General features: G+C 39.0%; 1 protein-coding gene across 1 annotated transcript in view; it reads left to right on the top strand.

Moving 5' to 3' along the window:
* Nucleotides 1–1,802: 1,802 nt before the first annotated feature.
* Nucleotides 1,803–19,609, top strand: part of nup93 (nucleoporin 93) — a 42,802-nt gene continuing 24,995 nt past the window's right edge. The window contains exons 1-4 of the mRNA XM_063004170.1: nt 1,803–1,895; nt 3,288–3,475; nt 4,201–4,318; nt 17,350–17,412. Of these exons, the coding sequence (XP_062860240.1) occupies nt 3,297–3,475; nt 4,201–4,318; nt 17,350–17,412 (360 nt within the window). The 5' untranslated portion in view covers nt 1,803–1,895; nt 3,288–3,296. The remainder of the gene's footprint in view (nt 1,896–3,287; nt 3,476–4,200; nt 4,319–17,349; nt 17,413–19,609) is intronic.

The following is a 19,609-nucleotide window of genomic DNA, read 5'->3' as shown; positions in this document are numbered from 1 at the left end:
TACAGTTGTCACCCATGTTATTTTCACATCACTTGACCTACACTTTATATTAACCATTACCAAATACTCTGAAATTGTGCACTACCAAGAAACCAATAACACCTAAACAGGATTTTGAACAGATTCTGTCTAACACTATTGGACAATTTAGTGTCTCCAAATCATCTTGTTTTGAGTTCAAACAATAAATGTGCCTTTACACATACTGTCGCCTAACAAAAAAAAACTTCTGGGTTTGATTCCCAGGTGGAGCGGTCTAGGTCCTTTCTGTGTGGAGTTTGCCCGTTCTCTTTGTGTCTGTGTGGGTTTATTCTGGGAGCTCCCGTTTCCTTCCACAGTCCAAATACATACAGTCAGTTTAATTGGAGATACAAAATTGTCCATGACTGTGTTTGACATTAAAGACTTGAACTGATGAATCTTGAGTAATCAGTGATTTCCTGTCCTGTCATTAATCTAACCAAATAATTTAAAAAATGACGCAAAAAATTCTAATAAATAAATAACCCTTTACACAAAGTGCTTTTGCCCACATTTATATTGATTTAATTAGATTTTGTTTTTCTTAATAGTTATTACATTTAAATTTACCCAAAATAGGGCATTAGTGGGCTTGTACTTCTTTGGAAGCAACTGCTGAAATCTTGTTTTGTGGCATGTATGAATAAACTTTTTATTCTGTGCACAATTAGGATATGTGTCTTATTTATATCCTTCAAATTAAGGGCGTCTACATAGGACATTATAGATGTTGACCTTAATTACTGCATATCTTTTATAAGCATGGGCAAAAACATTCTACCAAATGTTTCACGTAATTTCCAGCAGTTGTAGGATTCTGGTAAATAATACATATAAAATCATAATAAACACTTCAGCTATATTGTTTGCACATTTGTTGGTAATTTGTAGTGTTATTGTTGCACAAATATGGTTCGTACTTTGTAATGGGTGGATGTGGTAAATCTGGGTGCCAAAGTGCACAGTGCAACAGATGAGCTACAGTCACTCATTCACTCACTTATTGTCTTAACCGCTTATCCACTTAGGGTCGGGGAGGGGGTGGGGGGTGCTGGAGCCTAGCCCAGCTTTTCAATGGGTGCAAGGCACACAGTAACACCCTGGATGGGGCGCCAGTCCATTGCAGGGCAGACATGCACACACACACACACACACACACACACACGCACACACACACACACACACACACACACACACGCACACACCCATTCACCTATAGGGCAATTCAGTGTCTCAAATTAACTTCACTGCATATTTTTTGGACTGTGGGAGGAGACCGGAGCTCCAGTAGGAAACCCACGCAGACACAGGGAGAACATGCAAACTCCGCAAAGAAAGGACCTGGACCGCCCCGCCTGGGGATCGAACCCAGGACCTTCTTGAACTACAGTGAGTGATTGTATACTCACAAAGTGCATCTACAGTATATGGTCACTGTACTTTAGGAATGTACTTTAATATACTTTACTTTATAATGTACTTTAATATACTTTACTTTATAAGGAATGTACTATAAAGACAAGACAAGTGTAACAATTAAAACTTTAAATTCTTGTTAAAGTTTTGATATAATCAGTGATGCCTAAAAGGTAAATAGTTGCCCATAGTTCTGTGCAGTTGTACCTCAGAAATATTCGGAAATTCATCGCTGAATGCTGTTTGACTTCAGAGACGCTGTTATCATGAATACAGTTATTTTGAAAGCGGGCTGGATCATGTGGGCGGGGTTACAGGCTCAGCCAATCAGCGTGGACCGGTTTCAGAACCCGGGAGTGAAAGCATTTACAACAACGTGAATGTATTTCTGTTATAAACGGTCAAAACTGTTTACTTAAAGGATTTATTTACAAGGGTTCGAGTCCAGAAAATAAAAGGTAAATAAAACAATTCGTTATGAAGCGTAATTTCTAATTATTTACTTACAAACACGGGTTAACTGTGAGCTAAATTACAACGTGCGGCACTTTTAGCTTCCTAGCTAGTTCAGATGCAGTTGCTAACTAGCCTGATGTTGGTCAGTGAGTTCATTCATTTAACTGAAGAATTTAAAATAATAATATATATTATCAATAGTTGTTGGAGTAATTAGTGTAATTAATTTAAATACATCGCACTATTTGGTTATTTAGTCTTTGTAGTTAACGTTATCTTGACAGTTCTTCTCAGCTGTCAGTAACAATCCTGATTGCCATGTAAATCAATCACAGTGGTACCTTGAAACTCGACGTCAATTGGTTCTGAGTTTAAAAGGCGTTGAGTTTAAAGGTATTTTTCCCATAAGGATGTATGGAAAACCTGTTAATGCGTTTCATGGTCCTGTGGAACTGCATACATTTTAGGCTAATGTAAAATGATGAGGTTGTTTTTGACACTTATACACTAAAAATAACACAAATATAATATATAACACTCACATATATTAAATACAATTAAAAACAGTTAAAATCATTAAAAAATACAATAAAACCTGCTCTTTGCCTCATGAGCAGTTGTAATTACGAGAGTTTTTTTTTTTTTTTTTAAGTTTTAGACTCTCTCAGAAAAGCTGATTCTCACAATTTCTCAGCACCCCGAGCTGTAACACAAGTTTAAAAGTGAAACAGTAAGGAAAATCCAGGTAAACACATACATGTGGAGCTTTTAGAGTGGATTTGATGGTTTTTCCACACAAATGCAGATTCGTCTCATATTCACACTTTGATGTTTTATCGCACCGCTCAAGCTGAGCGCTGAACAAAGCAGCAGTCACACACACGTTGAGTTTAAGGGTACAAATTTCTTGACATTTTAGTTGAGTTTTAAAAAATTTGAGTTTAGGGGACGTTGAGTTACAAGGTACCACTGTATAGTGTGATCATCATTATTGTTATTGTTAATTATGTAATAATGGCGGTGCAACTTGTTTGTAATATGTTTTGTTTATTGATCTAAAATTTATCAGTTTAAATGCAATAATGTTTAGATACAGACATCTGAAATTAATCTAATTTAGAGTACTATACATTTTCTAAATAACTTGATTACTGGAGCTCAAATTCAGCTGTTTTAATAGAATCTTTTACAAATAATTTAATTTATATTTATCCAATAATTTTGTGCTTCTTGTTGCATGCATGATCTTTTTGGCTGTGCTATTGACTTGTTCAGGTATGTAGGATGTGCAATTGGCTTTGCCTTTCTGAGGGAGGTAGGCAGGCTACCTGTACGTGTAGTGGATGTCACTCTGTATATGATATGGATGTGATCCGGATACGTGTTTGTCTCAGGTGCTGGACATGGATGCAGAGGGCTTCGGTGAACTGCTGCAGCAAGCCGAGCAGCTGGCAGCTGAGACTGAGGCCGTGTCTGAGCTGCCCCATGTTGAACGGAATCTACAGGAGATTCAGCAGGCTGGGGAGAGGTTACGATCCCGCACCTTGACCCGGACCTCTCAGGATACAGCTGATGTAAAAGCGTAAGTTTTTCAGCTATTTGTTTTGACTTCTGTTCTTGAATTATTAACTTGTTATTTAAAAGGGTTGTTTGGGAAAAGAAGTGTGTTTTAGTCATGCAGTGCAGAAAAATACTAAAATTTCTGAACTTCCTAGACAACTGTTTTCCTTACAAATGAATTTTCATGACCTTTAAGTGTATTATTGTAATAGTTTTTATTTATTTATTTATTAGGATTTTAACATTATGTTTTACACTTTGGTTACATTCATGACAGAAACGGTAGTTAAGGTTATATCAAACACAGTCATGGACAATTTAGTATCTCCAATTTACCTCATTTGCATGTCTTTGGACTGTGGGAGGAAACTGGAGCACCCGGAGGAAACCCACGGGGAGAACATGCAAACTCCTTACAGAAAGGACCACTACTAACAACACATTTACTGTTATCACATGGTTTAAAAATACTAGACTTTTAAATATTTCAGTCGTTTAAATAATTTACCTGTCTTTTTCCTTAGAATTGTATTAGGTTTATGCACTTTCTGTGACTGAAATACTTTTCTATATACAACAATACGTAGTTTATGGTTCTGATGAATTATAAATACAAGCTAAAAAGCATGGTAGACATGCAATTATACGGCCAGTTAAAAACCATGTAAACGGTAATACTGACCTCTGCTGGTAAAGCAGTATAACTGCATGTCCCACATGCCTAATTTTCCCCTCTTTTTTTATCAGATCTATTCTCCTGGGCTCCAGAGGACTGGACATCTTTCACATCTCCCAGCGCCTGGAAAGCTTGAGTGCAGCCACAACATTCGAACCACTGGAACCAGTAAAGGATGCCGACATCCAGGTAGAGTATATGTAGATGTTTTAATATTGGAAACATTGGGATTCTAATACCTCAAAAAGTTATTGACTAAGCTGCAATGCTTTGCCAAAGATATGTTTTGTCAAAGTTATGCACATGTAAAAATCGGTAGGTGTGCTTTCAGAAGTTAAATGACTACTGTTTGCCCAGTAGATACTGGTTTACAAAGGACCCACACTAAATACTGTACAAAGAGTTCATCAAAGCTCTCATCTCAGACCACAAAATGGAATATATATAATCTAGATGTATTAAAACTTGCTCAGTATTACACATGCCTTAAAATAAATAAGATTATATCTATATTTTAAATGTTTTAAGGCTGCAGTATGAAACTTATTTTGTTCAGAATGAAAATACTAGCACTACAGTCACCAGAAGGAAACCTAAATCTAAAATGGGATGCATCTGCATGGCTGACTGAATTTGTTGTCACACAGCATTACAGATCGACACCACAACCTTTTTTACAATAACACTTAAAATTCCACAACTATTCACTCTGGAAAGCAGGGAAACACACAGCTGACTAGACTTGTCATGATGTGACTAAGTCTGTTAGTCACTGTGTATAATATGATTACCTGTTTGTTCTAGTTTTTTTAAATACAGAATTACAGATTAACACATTCATTCATTTTCTGCAAGTTCAATTAACAACTCACATGTATATCTATAAAAGGGCTGCTGTAGGTTGTTGCTGAAGGGAATAATTCTGATAAAACATGTATTGTTCACAGGCTTGATCGTGGAATTTGTTCCCCAGTCTGGTTATTCCATTTTCTGAGACAGTTATAGCCTGCCACTTATTTTAATCTGTAAAACACAGAGCTTTATCGCGTCATGCTAATTCTTCTACGAGTCTCCCCACCACTCAGTCGGCACCTCAGCTAGTCACGTGATTGCAGTCTGCAGTGGCAGATAGGAGAAACCACCATTCGACCTTCCGCCCACAGACAGCATCCACTTTTGTGTCTGTAGGATGCCAGGCCAGCTCGCTGCCACAGCTGAATTTAAACTTGGATTTCAACTGTGGTGTTGTAGCATATTAGATAATCATTTTAATGCTAAATGTCTTCATGTAAATAAAAAAAGGAATACAGCAAATAAGATGGAGATCAGTTTTTGTTACTTTTGGCTTTTTTTATTCACCGGTGTGTAAAGAGACGCCTAGCAATGATCACTTAAATACCTTATGGCCCCAAAAAACAAAATCTGAAAGTATTATTTATAAATTAAATGTAAATCCATTGTGCTACAACAGGCATTACCCTTTTAAAGAGCATTTCTTACAGTAACAGTTCAGTGGCGGCTTGCTTTACAATCTCCACCCGACTCTTGGCATTGTGTTTGCTGATGCAAGTCTTGCATGCATGTGCTTTGCCATGGAAACCCATACCATAAAGCTCCTGGTGCCCAGTTTTTGTGCTAATGTTAATGCCAGAGGAGGATTGGAACTCTGCAGTTGTTGAGTCAGCAGAGCGTTGGCGACTTTTATGCAGTATGCGCTTTAGCACTCGGTGACCCTGCTCTGTAGCTGTACGTGGTCTGCCACAGTGTGACGAAGTTGCTGTGGTTTCTTAACGCTTTCACTTTTCAGGGCCACACGGTGGCTCAGTGGGTAGCATTGTTGCCTTACAGCAAGAAGGTCCTGGGTTCGATCCCCAAGTTGAGCGGTCTGGGTCCTTTCTGTGTGAAGTTGATGAATTTGATGAACTGACTTGTTGCAATGGTGGATCCTGTTACACTATCACACTCAAATTCACTCAAATCTTTCGAAAGACCCATTCTTTCACAAATGGTGAAAGTGGACTGCATGGCTTGGTCCTCGATTTTATACACCTCTGGCAATAGGACTGAATGAGACATTTAAATTCAGTAATTAAGAGTTGGTTCCCAATACTTTTGTCCATACAGGGTAAAGTGTTTTTGCCATGGAGGTCTTAATGTTTTAATACTAGCCTCAGAACACAGTGAGGATATTGTGCTTTTACTGTGGCACAGGAATGAAAATGAATCATCTCCTTACTGGAAAGGTTTCATCTCTTACTGTTTTGATTTGTAGTCTCATTTCTTCGCATTAATAAAGCATTACACAACAGAGCATTTTACTGCATGTCTCGTAAGTCCACCGGGACAGCATTATAATTTATTGTTGTAGTGCGTTTTTAGACAAGATTATACAATTATTCATAATAGTGGGTGCTGAGTATGTGGACAGCGCTAATTTGCCTAATGTGAAGGAGATAATACCAGTGTTCAATTTATTTTAACAGCACTTGGTATTGAGACCCAAACATTAACCTGCTGAATTAAAAACGCAGGTGTAACGATTTATGTTTTTCAGAAAAAAAGAACAGTGTGATGCTTGATTTATTTACTTTATCAGTTACCTTTAGTCTTTTTGTAAATAATTAATACATTAACCTTTGTATAGCAATTTTTCTATCATTGTGTAAACAAACTGTCTGTTTCTTTGCTTTGTTGTGTCTGGACACGGTTTTAAAAAACGACAGGACCGTATTAGGTTTGATTGAATAATGTAAATAAATCAACAAGACTCCTTTCATCATGTCTATTTTTAGCCCTAAAATAGCAGATTTTAAACTTGGATCTCTGACCAGACCCACTTTAGAACTCTTTAGAACATCTTTAAGGTTCAGCAAAGGAAGATTTCTTTTATTAGATTCTGTTTTCATGACATTTTACAATCAATTGCTTCTTAATAGTTTCTATTTTGCCTTTGCTTGTCAGGATACAATGTCTTGTATCCTGTATCCTCCCTGTTTATCCTCCCGGCACGGTGGCTAAGTGGGTAGCACTGTCGCCTCACAGCAAAAGGTCCTGGGTTCGATCCCCAGGTGGGGCGGTCCGGGTCCTTTCTGTGTGGAGTTTGCATGTTCTCCCTGTGTCCATGTGGGTTACCTCCAGGTGCTCCAGTTTCCTCCCACAGTCCAAAGACATGCATGTGAGGTGAATTGGAGACACTAAATTGTCCAAGACTGTTTGATGTGACCTTGTGTAATAACTGGTGCAATGGATGTTCCTGTCATGAGTGTAACCAAAATATTGAACATGACGTTAAATGTCATTAATGTTAGAACTCATCCTCTATGTTAAGGTTGTACATTCTCTTATTAAAAGACATCAGTTTAAAATGACCTAAATTTTTCTGTCCTTTGAATGGTACTATGGGGAGTCAACCCTATTACATGATGCCTACTGAAGGCTGTGTTGACACTGCAGGCGTTTAATGCAGATTGTCGGGGTTAAATCAGATTTTTTGTTGTATACAGTTTTGAATGTGGGTTGTATTTATCACTTAACAGTTTCATGCAGCCTTGCATGCAAAAAAAGAATAGTGTGGGTAATTAATTAATGTAAAAGTCTAAAATACTGATTTAACAATACCACATACTGTATTATTAAGTTTAGGGACCACATATGAAACTTGCATGAATCGGAATTAAACTTTCCAATACAACATGAAGACAAGGAAAATTATTTAATGTATCCTAGATCAAAATGTCTTAGTGGGTCCTAAAGCCCCACTACCGTGTGCAGTGTCCTACTCCCAACACAACTTATTTAACCCATGAGCCAACTGTCAAGTTCTACAATGAATCATCCTGGTCCACATGCCCTTCCTGGCACCTCCCTGGTTGTTTTTATCTGAAACTTGAGACTGGCTATGAAAGCACACTGAAAAATGCATCTTACAATGTCTAGGCTGTTCGGACATCCCAAAAAGACAGCCAGTTATGTCTGTGTAGACGTCTGTCCAGTTGGTAGCACAGCTGATTCCAACCCCAGGTCTAAGCAGTAGTGGGTTAACTAATGTAAAGTTAATAATACATTAATAACAGACTAGCCTAATTTCTTTATTATTTGTTAGTATTAATTAATATTGACTTCAATACTGAAAATAGCTAGTATCTGTTAGGTTAAGCTTTTTAACCTACTTAAGATTATTTTTTGTCGGGTTGATTATAATGTAAATTGTCATGTGTTATAAGTACAACAGTAATGAAATTAAGTAACCCTAAACCCTGTTTCTGTAATTATTAACCTGTGATTGTTCAGTTCCTTCTTGTTGGCTGATTCTCTGAATGTACAGTCAGTATAACAGATTATTAAGCCTTTAAAATATCACAATTTCACAAAATACTGTATCAAAAATCAGTTGTGAAACGGCACCCCCTGTTGACAGGGAATGGCTTTTGTGTTTAAAATTCTGTCCATCCTTGAGGCAGCAGCTGAACCTCTGATCTCCTCTTAAGTGCACAAGGAAGACATGATGGGACACAGAAGTCTCATGAGTGCATGATCTCAGTAAGGCTTTAAAGAGTAAGACTTCATAATCAGCCAACTACAACCTAAACATGTTTAATTACAACTGTCAGTTTGGGATGTTTGCCGTCAGCAACACTGGGTGCTTTTAATGATGAAGACTTCTCTTATTATAAAGCATAGTAATAAGAAGCTAACGATGATTGAACATGCACGAGTCCTTCCCTAGTATCTAGCTGCCTTCTTCTCAAAATGGTTTGCTATGATCACAAGGGAGAACCAAATTTAAATCTGGGGATGTGTAGATTCCAGATAATAGACTGATTTCTTGGAAACTGAGTCAGAGCATGACACATTAGTGACCATACTGAGAGCATCATGCTGAACTCATTATGTTTTTGTTTACAATTAATCCAGTACCTGAGGGGTTGCCTAGAATTCACATCGCGTGTTTGCTAGACATGACTAACAGAATTAGAGCCACTGCACTCCTTAAAATCCAGTTATGCCATTTGTTGTGGTGATTTACTTGCAATACAATTGACTTTAAGTGACATTAGACTGTTGGGAACTAGACAAACTCTCCATCATAGCATTATTTATTATGATTAGTTTTCTTATTACTGCATATGGACCAAACATACAATAGACAGTTTTCAGTTTTATTACTTTTAAAAGCTGACCTATGCTGACGTATCAAAAAATGTCAAGTTAAAATAACTGCATGATGACCTATTGTGTTAAATAGGTAAATGTTGTCATTTATTTCAATGAAGAACAAATATAGTTTGTTTTATTAAATACATTGTTTCAAAATCTAATAGATTTGGAAATGGACTTAGCGCACAAACGAACCTAATGAAAATGGACTAATCTGGATCTATTTGAAACACAATAATTTTTTAGGACTGTTATAATTATGCACATATTCCCATTTTCTCCTCATCTAGTTGTATCTGACTATCCAGCTGTACCTCCTTTACTGCTGCAGACTTTGACACCCTCCCACACATGTGTAGTAGCCAACTGCTTCATTTTACCTGCCAGAGACAGTTTCACACAAAGAGCAGTATCACTTATGGGGAGTCACACACTGATCTCCATTGTTCCCAATCTTTGTGCAGGCGTCATATACCCACCAGCAGAGGCTTTAGTTGCAGCGATAATAAGGATTCCCTTCGGACTGCTCACCCTCAGACATAGCCAATGTCTGTTTAGGCATCCAGCTGGACAATAACAGAACATTTTAATTTCTTTAATGATCAGTCCACCTATGGCTTGGTTTGTTATTAACTATCAGTTTAATTCTAGTTTACAATTAATTACTTCACCTCTAGTTTATAGTGCCAATTCTGATAGATATGGTGAACATAAAATGCATATAATCACATTCTCTTTTATAAGCATAAGTGCTTACATAAAAATCTTTACCAAACAGCAGAAATTCCACAAGGTTGTTGTGTCAATTCCTAAATTTGGCATTGTGCTGAAGAATACAGTCTAGCGTATGTTATTTTGGGCAAGTGTTTTACAGAGAATACAGCCAATTCTACCAACTCCATACTACAGCATAATAATAAATGTCAATAATTAATTTATGATAAATATTAATGAAATTATGTAGACTGTGTAATTTGCATGTGTGTTTCCTTGAAGTATTTAAGTTAGGGAAATAGTCTATTAAGTGGTTAACAGGAGCATATCAAATATCACACTATTTTAAGATGTTGCTTTTGACCATTAATGTTTAATGTTGTATTGTTGAGTAACTTGCTGCACTTGGGTTTCCAGGGGTGGTGAGTACAGTAGGGGGGTGCTCAGCTTGGTATTGCTGGGAAAGGGGGATTAAGATATTTAACACAATGGGTTTCTAAATAGCATATAAGAAGAGCTACAGTGTTATCCATGCACAGAATAGCAGAATGAGTTGTTTTCATTGAGAAAACTACTGTTTTATGGTAGGTTTACACTTTTCAAATCTTGTGTTGTACCTCATGGAACATAAATTTAATAACAAAGGCTTAACGCCCATGCACAGAGACTGAAAAGAAGCAATGTACAAACTCAAACCGCATTAAATAAAGTGCAGTGGGTGGTTGGTGGGTTAGGCTGTGGACCCTAGTTGTTCAGTGCACAAGAGAGTGAAGGGAAATTAAGTTACATATTTAAACTAAGAGTAATGGCTGTGAGGTACAGTTTTTGCTTATCAGCTTCGCTTCATTGAACAGAAATAAATAATATTTTGTGGAAATCATATTAAAGAAATTGATAATTCTGTTTCCAGATCATACGTATCAGGAAGATTGCAATATCGCAATTCGATACCAGTGATCTGAGCACTACGCTCCATATAGATCCCAAGAAGATGATGGGTTAGGTCAGGATATGATGGATGTAATAATGTGCATTATGGGGGAGGTGTAGGCTAAAATGTTGACTGCAATACAAGCATATCCGATCTCTGAGACAGGCACGGGATGCATTGTTTTAGAAAGCCCTGTTGTTATGATTTCAGCTTAAATCTGAGGGTAAACTGCAATGTGGAAGCATTTGGCTGCAGGTTATGTTACGATTCTTGTTTGTGATTTGCTACCAGAACTGTATCCAGGTTGGCTTTACAGTATATTGTCAGCCAGATTTGCTTAAAAAGCTCACTGCTGCTTGAATGTTAAGCCAGTGATGTGGCTCGGTTTTGAAGAAAAAAGCCTAGAATAGAGTTTTTGATCTGTTTTATGAAAGAGTATACATAATTGCTCTGAACTTACTTTTCAAAATGGATTTTAGTCTACAGTAGTTAAGCTTGGGAAAAAAATGTCTAATGATAAATCTTAAGTATTTGTGGTTTAATATTATATTATAGGACATCACACTAGTTTTCAGTTTTACACCATTGTACCTTCAGCCCTAATCAACAGTAGAGTTAATGGCCCTTATTTTCTTTGTCTTGACTTCAGTTTGTTTGACAGGTCTGAATTTCCTTTTTAAAATGGATTTTTTAGTCTAGTTAAGCTTAGGAATGGGTGAAACGTAAAAAAAAAAAGAAAGTCTAATGATAAAATTCAAGTATTTGTGGGTTTGGCTACTTGTGGTTTTATATTATAGGACATCAAACTAGTTTTCAGTTGTACATTGTTGTACATTGTTGTACCGCCAACCCTAAGCAACAGTAGAATTAATGGCCCTTATTTTCTTTGTCTTGACTTCAATTTGTTTGTCATGAATGTTCATTGCAAATAATGTGTTGATTTCTGCTCAGCTTTGTTCTGGTTGTACAGTTTATTAATGCAGAACGATAGAGCTGACTTATGTCGACTCATCACATTAGCTTATTGATCGCCTTATGGTTTGTATAGTATCCTGACGCTTAGTGCACATTTCCCCTCCCCCCAGGTCTGCATCTTCCTCCTCAGCCTAGATATTTCTGTGGTGGGGCCTGCCAGAGTGTACCTCTTACTGGAAATGCACTTAATGCCTGGCAGTAAAGCCTGCTCGCTTTCTGTCTCTCTGAGATGTTTTTTTCTTCTGGTCAGGACGGATAGTATGTCTTTGATTCCATCATGTTACTTTTCAGTACACGTCTGCTTTACTGTGTGCCATATGGGGGTGCAGATCTATTGTCTCGTATCTAATCGCTTAGTTTTATTTTTATCAACCAACTTATTCTGGTCTGGGTCGTGGCTGGTCTGGTTCCGCCTAAAACATTGGATACACTAGGCAAGACTACCCTGGACAGTATGCCAATCCATCGCATGGCGTTGGACATCCCTCTTTATCAGACATAGTCAATTATGTCTGTGTAAGCACCCGGATTCGAACCAGGATCTCAGCTGTGGTTGTTTCATCAAATCATTTCATTATTTAATAGTTCATCTTTGCGATTGTCTCATATGCAGCAGTTGCGTTTTTATATTTGAATTCCCTAATTCCCTGCTCAAGGGGTTCTTTACATTTTGTAGAACATGACCCCCTTTTAAGGCTAAAAATATTTTGGGACACTACACACACACACACATACACACACACACACACACTTGATAAAACAGGTATTATAAAATGACTCTGAAATCAGCAGTTCGCGGCACATTGGCTCAGTGGCTAGCACTGTCGTCTTACAGCAAGAAGGTCCTGAATTTAATTCCCAGATGAAGCGGTCTAGGTTCTTTCTCTGTGGAGTTTGCATGTTCTCCGCGTGTCTGTGTAGGTTTCCTCAGTGAGCTCCAGTTTTCTCCCACTGTCCAACGACATGTTGGTGATTTGAATTTGAGATACAAAATTGTCCATGGCTGTGTTTGACATCGAAGAACCAGTAACTACACGTCCTGTCAAGAATGTAACCAAAGTGTGTAAAACATGACTTTAAAATCCACATAAAGAAAGAAAGAAACCAGCAGTTCTTGCTTCATGTAATAGTTGGGCCAGTTTTGAAGCAGGACTTTCTAAACTAGATTCATTCATTCATTGTTCTGGGATATTATGCATTATAAGGATGTTTTGGCACCCATTGGGGTCCTTAACATAAATTGATCATTGTTTGAATGCCAAAGCTTATCTAACTATTGTAGCTGACCGTGTGTGTCCCTTTGTGGCAATGACTTACCATTTAATAATGGCTATTTCCAGGATGATAATGCAACACGCCACATAGCACAAGTTATCTCAGCCTGGTTCCATACATTTGACAAAACGTACAGTGTACTTCAGTGACCTCTCCAGTCACCAGATCTAGATCCAATGGAACATATTTGAAATGTGGTAGATCAGGAGATTTGCGGATGTGATATGAATGTGCACAACATGTACAGTGCAACCTCTTGGGGGAACATGTTAAAAACTGCTGTCCTAGTTTATCCATTTCATCGAAGATATTATTCTTATCTATATGAATAATGAATATGATGCACTGTGTAGATAGCATGCCGAGAAATGCGATGCATGCACGTGTGTAATTGTATGCATTTAGCCTGTCTGATAGTTATTGGTTGGTTTGCGTTCAAGTTATTGTGCTGTGTCCTGTTCTCCAAGGCTGCTGAGCTGATTGTCTCGAGACAAAGAAAGTGCACAGTGCTGATGAGGCGTAGCCGATTCTGTTTTTCTGTACGTGTGCATGTATCAGTGCGAGCACGAGTCTTGTTGTAAATTTCGATTTGTGGCTTTGATTTCTCCTGTAGTATGTCAGAGGATTGTATTAGACTAATATTTGTTCTGTGTGCAAACCTACAGATTCTGTCTAGGGTGCAAAATAAAAGTAGGAAAACTGCCTATAAGGCCTGTAGCTGAAAGGCAAGCCACTATAGATGAAATCTGAAGGCTGGGTAAAAATTACATTACATTAATAAGCACTGTAGCTGGATTGAAGTGATATCCATGAGCGAGCATTGACGTATGGAGAGACGGCACTATGTAGCGTCAAGAAATTGTACACCGTGAAATGTGTATCTAATTTCCGTTTCTTTGCACCCAATCCGTTTCTGCTTCTCATTCTTTCTCTCTGTGTATCTGTATCTGAGAGCAGCCTGCTGTGATGGGTGCAGCTGCTTTAGCTCTGAGTGGAAATAGCTGTACATGCGTTTGCGTCTGCCCTGGCCAGAAAGCCACTGCACTCTTCTCATTAACTAAACATGACTCTTAAGAGGATTATTAGCCCAATTTCTGGACAGGATGTCGGAAGCCATCAGGAGGGGGAGAAAAAAAATCCATTACCATAATTGCATTGCGCTAAGGGAGGGGGGTGAAGAAGGAAGGATGCGGAGATGTATAAAAAAGGAAGAAATGAGTGAGACTGAAAGAGGAGGATGGCGGGGATGCTGGAGAGGAGCGGGAGGGGGAGATGGCTGATGGAGAGTCTTAGGCTGAATTATCACTCATACACCGTTTCCCCCCCTCATCTGAGCGCAGACTTGGTACGCTCCTCCTCTGACAATAAAGCAGCCCACAGGAACCTGGCTCGTAGCATATATCTGGGTTTAAACCACTGGGCCGGCACGGGGTGGCGAGGCGCACGCAAGATTAGACTGTGCGCCGGTCAAGAAGCGGCCACAATGGTGCTGACCAACTTTGTGAGCTCTGATGAGAGGAAAGAGTGCATCAGTAGCAGCCGTATACGCTGCCCCTGGGTATATGCACCTTACTGCACTTCTGCACCGACTGGTTGAGGCACGGCGTAAGTATCACCTACACATCCATACATTCATTCACACTTGCACACGAGTTCTGTACTCATGCGTACAGATCATACAAATGTGTGACATCTGTTTTTAATTGTTTGGTCATGAATGGTATGTAATATTAATAATTGTGAGTAGAATTAATATGAATGCAGGCTGGACATACAGGAAGTGGTGGCATTAGGGTGGGGTTCCTGTCATGTTCATTGTTCTGAGTAGTCTTAATACGGCATATTTTCTTAATGAACACATTTGATTGCATTGCCACTTCTAAAAAGCATGACTATATGGTTCAATGTAAAAAATTTTGGACTTTTATTCATGATGATGTTTGCTGGGCAAAATCTTTTATTGCTTAATGTTTGACAATGTATCTAATCACTTTTAGTTGAAAATATAGGTTCAAATTCAGAGAGGCGTGTTCGGTAGGAACGCATTCTTGCAATATGCAGTTTGTATGTACTGCGGTCAATAGGCACGACAGTCTGCATTTAGCATGTCGGGTCTGTAGAACTCCAGTTCTGTCAATGCGCTTGGCATAGCTTGGCCAAATTTGATAAAAATCTGATTAGTAATCCGCTACGATATAGATATTTATATATTAACACACTCTGTAAATCTCAGCCTCTTATATGGGTTACAACTCCCTTTTTCCACCTACGTGCCGTGCTCTGTCTAAGAGCATGGCTGTCTGAAAGAAAACTGCTCTCTCTCTCTATGCCACTGAATTTTCTGACAGAAAAATCTCGACAACTGTGCAAAATACGCATCGAATATGAGGTTAAAAGGGTGGTAATGAAACTGTACTAACTGTAATCACAATCTACAGCTCTTGGAGGTCTTTGTCACAACCATTAAAAGAATACTCAGTTTTCAGCTGCAGCCTTTAGACTGGATAGAACCTGTTCAGAACCAGATGAGTCTGGCAGACAGTGGGTGGCGCTAGTGTCTCTGTGGTCCAGAGAAGGATGGGCCCACAATGACTGAGCAAGAAATGAAATGGACAAAAATCCAGCAACGGACCTGTTAAAAATTTCGATTCGCTTTAAGTAGAACGATGGAGAAATCTCGACATTGAAGCGTCAATCTCAACCATGGCACTCCACTCGTGCCTGATTCATCGACTGGACTCACTCGTCCGTTCACACGTGTCATTTAGACACCCATTTAGTGTTACCCAAGTCACAATACGTCGAATGTCATTTGCAGCTGTCCGTCAAAGAGAACGTTGAGGAGTGTGTCTGGAGTGTGGGGGAGGGGGGATATAAGAAGTCACAGAGTGGTAATGGGAGGGGTGGTATAAGTTCGGAGAATGAAGGGATTAATTCATGTATTCATCAGTGTTCACACAATCAGGTCTCTGTCAAAGGAAACGCCTTTTTTCCCATAGAATTCGTAGTTGAGAACAAATTGGCTGATATTGGAATCAAACTGGGGTGTGGCGATTTGTAGTATCCTCTGCCCTCGGCTTATGTAGGCAGTTTGTGCAGTGGGTGGGCATCTACTAAGGGCTTTAGAAGTGTTGCAAAATCTCGACATATCTCCAGCCTCACCCACTCACCCATAAGATAAATAGCTGCATTCGGATGCTATTTATCTTAAACTCTATGATGACCACTGCCAACTTCCCTCAGATATGTGTACACCGCCTCTCCCAACCCCCACAGTGAGTGTGTTGCAGATGGCAGTCCTGTGCCAGTGTGCGCCTTCTCTTCAAGATGAAGCGAGATTTTCGAAATCTTTTTCCATCCTTAGGCAGATCAGACAGGTTTTCTGTATTCGCGCATTGAACGTTTTTCCATTTTTGTCAAATCTGCCATAGCTTGCAGCCATTGTGGAAAATTGCCACTGAAAATTTGGTACCAATTTGCAAAAAGAATAATCTAAAGGTTTTATTGAGTTTAATGTTTATGTAGATTATGGGTATTTCTTCAGTTTATGTTGCCAAGGTGGGCGTATAAGGCAAATCCTATATACCCTGCGTCACAGCCCAAATGGCTTTCCTTCAAAATGGACATTCTTGTGTTCCGATTTTCATCTCGCTCAATGAAACTGATAAAATCTGTTTTAGAAACGTTTCTTAAATTCTGTCAGCATTGTGTGCAGGCAAAGACTTTGTTCCTCTCGCACCTTCTACTCAAAGCTTTGCGCTAAAGTCTTCGCAAATATCAATTAGACACCCTGTGGGTGGTTAGCCATGCACTGATGCGTGTATTCCCCTAAAAGCGGGTTGTCAAAATGCACAGAACCTTCTGGAATAACAGCGAAGCTCTTACGAAGCAGCCGAGACGCTTTGATTGTATAGATATTGAATTGCTGCGGCGCATATTTGATTCTGGCTACTTTTTTTTTTTTACTAAATCATGATTGTCTTAATGATGACGATCGTAAGATAAATCAGTTTCTCCGTGGACCGTGGGTAAAATATGAATATGAAAGGAACGTGAAGGAAACAGAGCACGTAAAAAAGAGAGTGAGGAAGGGCGTATGCTCTGAATGCAGAAGGGGTAAACGCAGGTTGCAGTGTATTTAACCTCCAGGTCGTGTCTCTTGTTCCAGGGCTTTCTGAAGAATGAGAGAGACAATGCACTGCTGTCCGCCATCGAGGAGTCTCGGCGCAGGGTAAGTCCCTTGCTTCCATTTGCAGTCGGACCATTTGTCCATCTACACTGACTTAGTGAGTAATGATGTCCTGATCTCATTTTTAGTAGCCGCCAGTACTGACCAGTCCATTACTTACATATGCACACAGTATCCAAGCTGACTTAAAAGCAAATTATACAGAACATTGGAGACTGGTTGGTGGCATGTTGAGTCAAATAATGTTCACAGTCAATTAGTCTAATCCGGCCATTAATTAGTATCATAACTGGACATCCTTACTAATGATCTTTTACTTTGTATTTGAATTCTGTTATAGCACCATTCCCTTGAATTCCATAGTAACTCAATGAAATTCAATTAAAATTTTTATCTTTGTTCAACACTGAATCTAGTAACACACATACTTAACTACTCATAATGTGTGTTGGTCAATCTCAGGCAACTTTGTTTAATTTTTACTAGAGATGCATGAGTACCGATACTGGTATCGGGTATTTGCCCGATACCGCACTCATTAACTCGTACTCGCAAACGAGGCTCCGATACTAAACATCCGATACCGTGTGCCTAGTGCACGTTGCTGCGTTATGCCTGGTTCACACTACACGATTTGTGCCCTGATTTTCGCTCGGCGACTGGTCGGCGCTAGATTTGCCGGCTCGGGAGCAACTCGGCGTTCGCTCGGCGATCAAAACTCGGCTCTCGATCGCTAAGTGTGAACTATCCAACAACAGCTCGGCGAGCCGGTTGGATCGAGTTTTCTAGCACGTCAGATATCTGATCTCAGATGTGCGACTGGGAATGAGTGACATGTCGAACAGCCAATGAGAACGCAGGATACGGTGTGAGGGGAAACGCAGGAGAGGAGTGTAAACAGGTGGGACAGGGGGATAATATAGTTTATATCAGAATACATCGGCACACACACACGTTTTACAGTATTTCTGACCTGATCGTTCTCTACAAAACAAACAACCAAAAACAAAACACCAACATTGCAAAAATATTTATTAACCTCCAACTCACTACAGAACAATCCATGCTATTCGTGTTGCCAAATCCCCTCAGATTCATTTATTTTTCCTCCTTGATTTCATCACATCAGCGCACAAACACTTTGATCTCTCGCTACTTGTTGACGTGCATTTTTGGACGTGGTATCATTAAACTTCTCGTCACTTCTCACGTGTGTTTTTGTTTTAAAAAAAACGGTATTCTAAATAGGTATCGTATCGGCAAGTACAAAAATGCATGTACTTGTACTTGTACTCGGTTGGGAAAAAATGGTATTGATGCATCCCTAATTTTTACAAGGTTTTTAAGTTGAAGATGGCTGTATATATGTAACAGGACTGTTATAATGTAGAATTTGTAAATACATGAAATATAGCAGCATGGAGTTCGTGCTAAAAGCAAGAAAACAATGGGCACCCACAGTCCAGTGATTTAAAAAAATATATATTTTTAATATATACAAATAACTAAGAAAAAATGTAGGTATATAACATCATCAAACATACAGGGCGAAATTTTTGCCCAGATTTTCACTCGCCGACTGACCTTATCGTTCTCTACAAAACATAACACCAACGTTGCATTGCAAAAAAATATTTATTAACCTCCAACTCACTATAGAACAATCCATGCTGTTCCTATTTTTCCTACTTCTTTTTACGCTGCACATCAGCGCACAAACTTTGATCGCTCGCTACTTGTTGACGTGCATTTTTGGATGTGCTATCATTAAACCCCTCGTCAATTCTTGCGTTTGTTTTCTTGACAAAACGTAGTTTGGGAGACCATAGAAGCTCGCCTGCGACTTCAGTTGGTGATAGATGGTGTAGTGTGAAACCCCCTGTCGCCGATCTGTCGTGTAGTGTGAAAGCCACACCGACTTAAAAGACTCCTGATTACAAGAGATCCAGTCGTGTACTGTGAACTGTACAGCGACCTGACGACTTGGAAAGTCGTGTAGTGTGAACTTGGCATAACGGGGCTGAGTGAAAACCTGGGGACATGACTAAAGCATGTATTCTAAGCACATTATTATACATTTCTTATGGAAAATAAATATTAAAAACATAAATGGGATTTGGAGTCACCAAACAATGCAAGGAAAAAAGGATTACTAATGATATTTCATTGTAAAGTGTAGTGTTGGAGAGTATGGGCATGGAAAAAAAACTGTTTCTCAGTGTTATAGGGTGTTTTTATT

This window comes from Trichomycterus rosablanca, chromosome 11 (assembly GCF_030014385.1).
Source record: "Trichomycterus rosablanca isolate fTriRos1 chromosome 11, fTriRos1.hap1, whole genome shotgun sequence".
NCBI lineage: Eukaryota > Metazoa > Chordata > Actinopteri > Siluriformes > Trichomycteridae > Trichomycterus > Trichomycterus rosablanca.
This window is presented reverse-complemented; position numbering and strand designations above follow the sequence as displayed.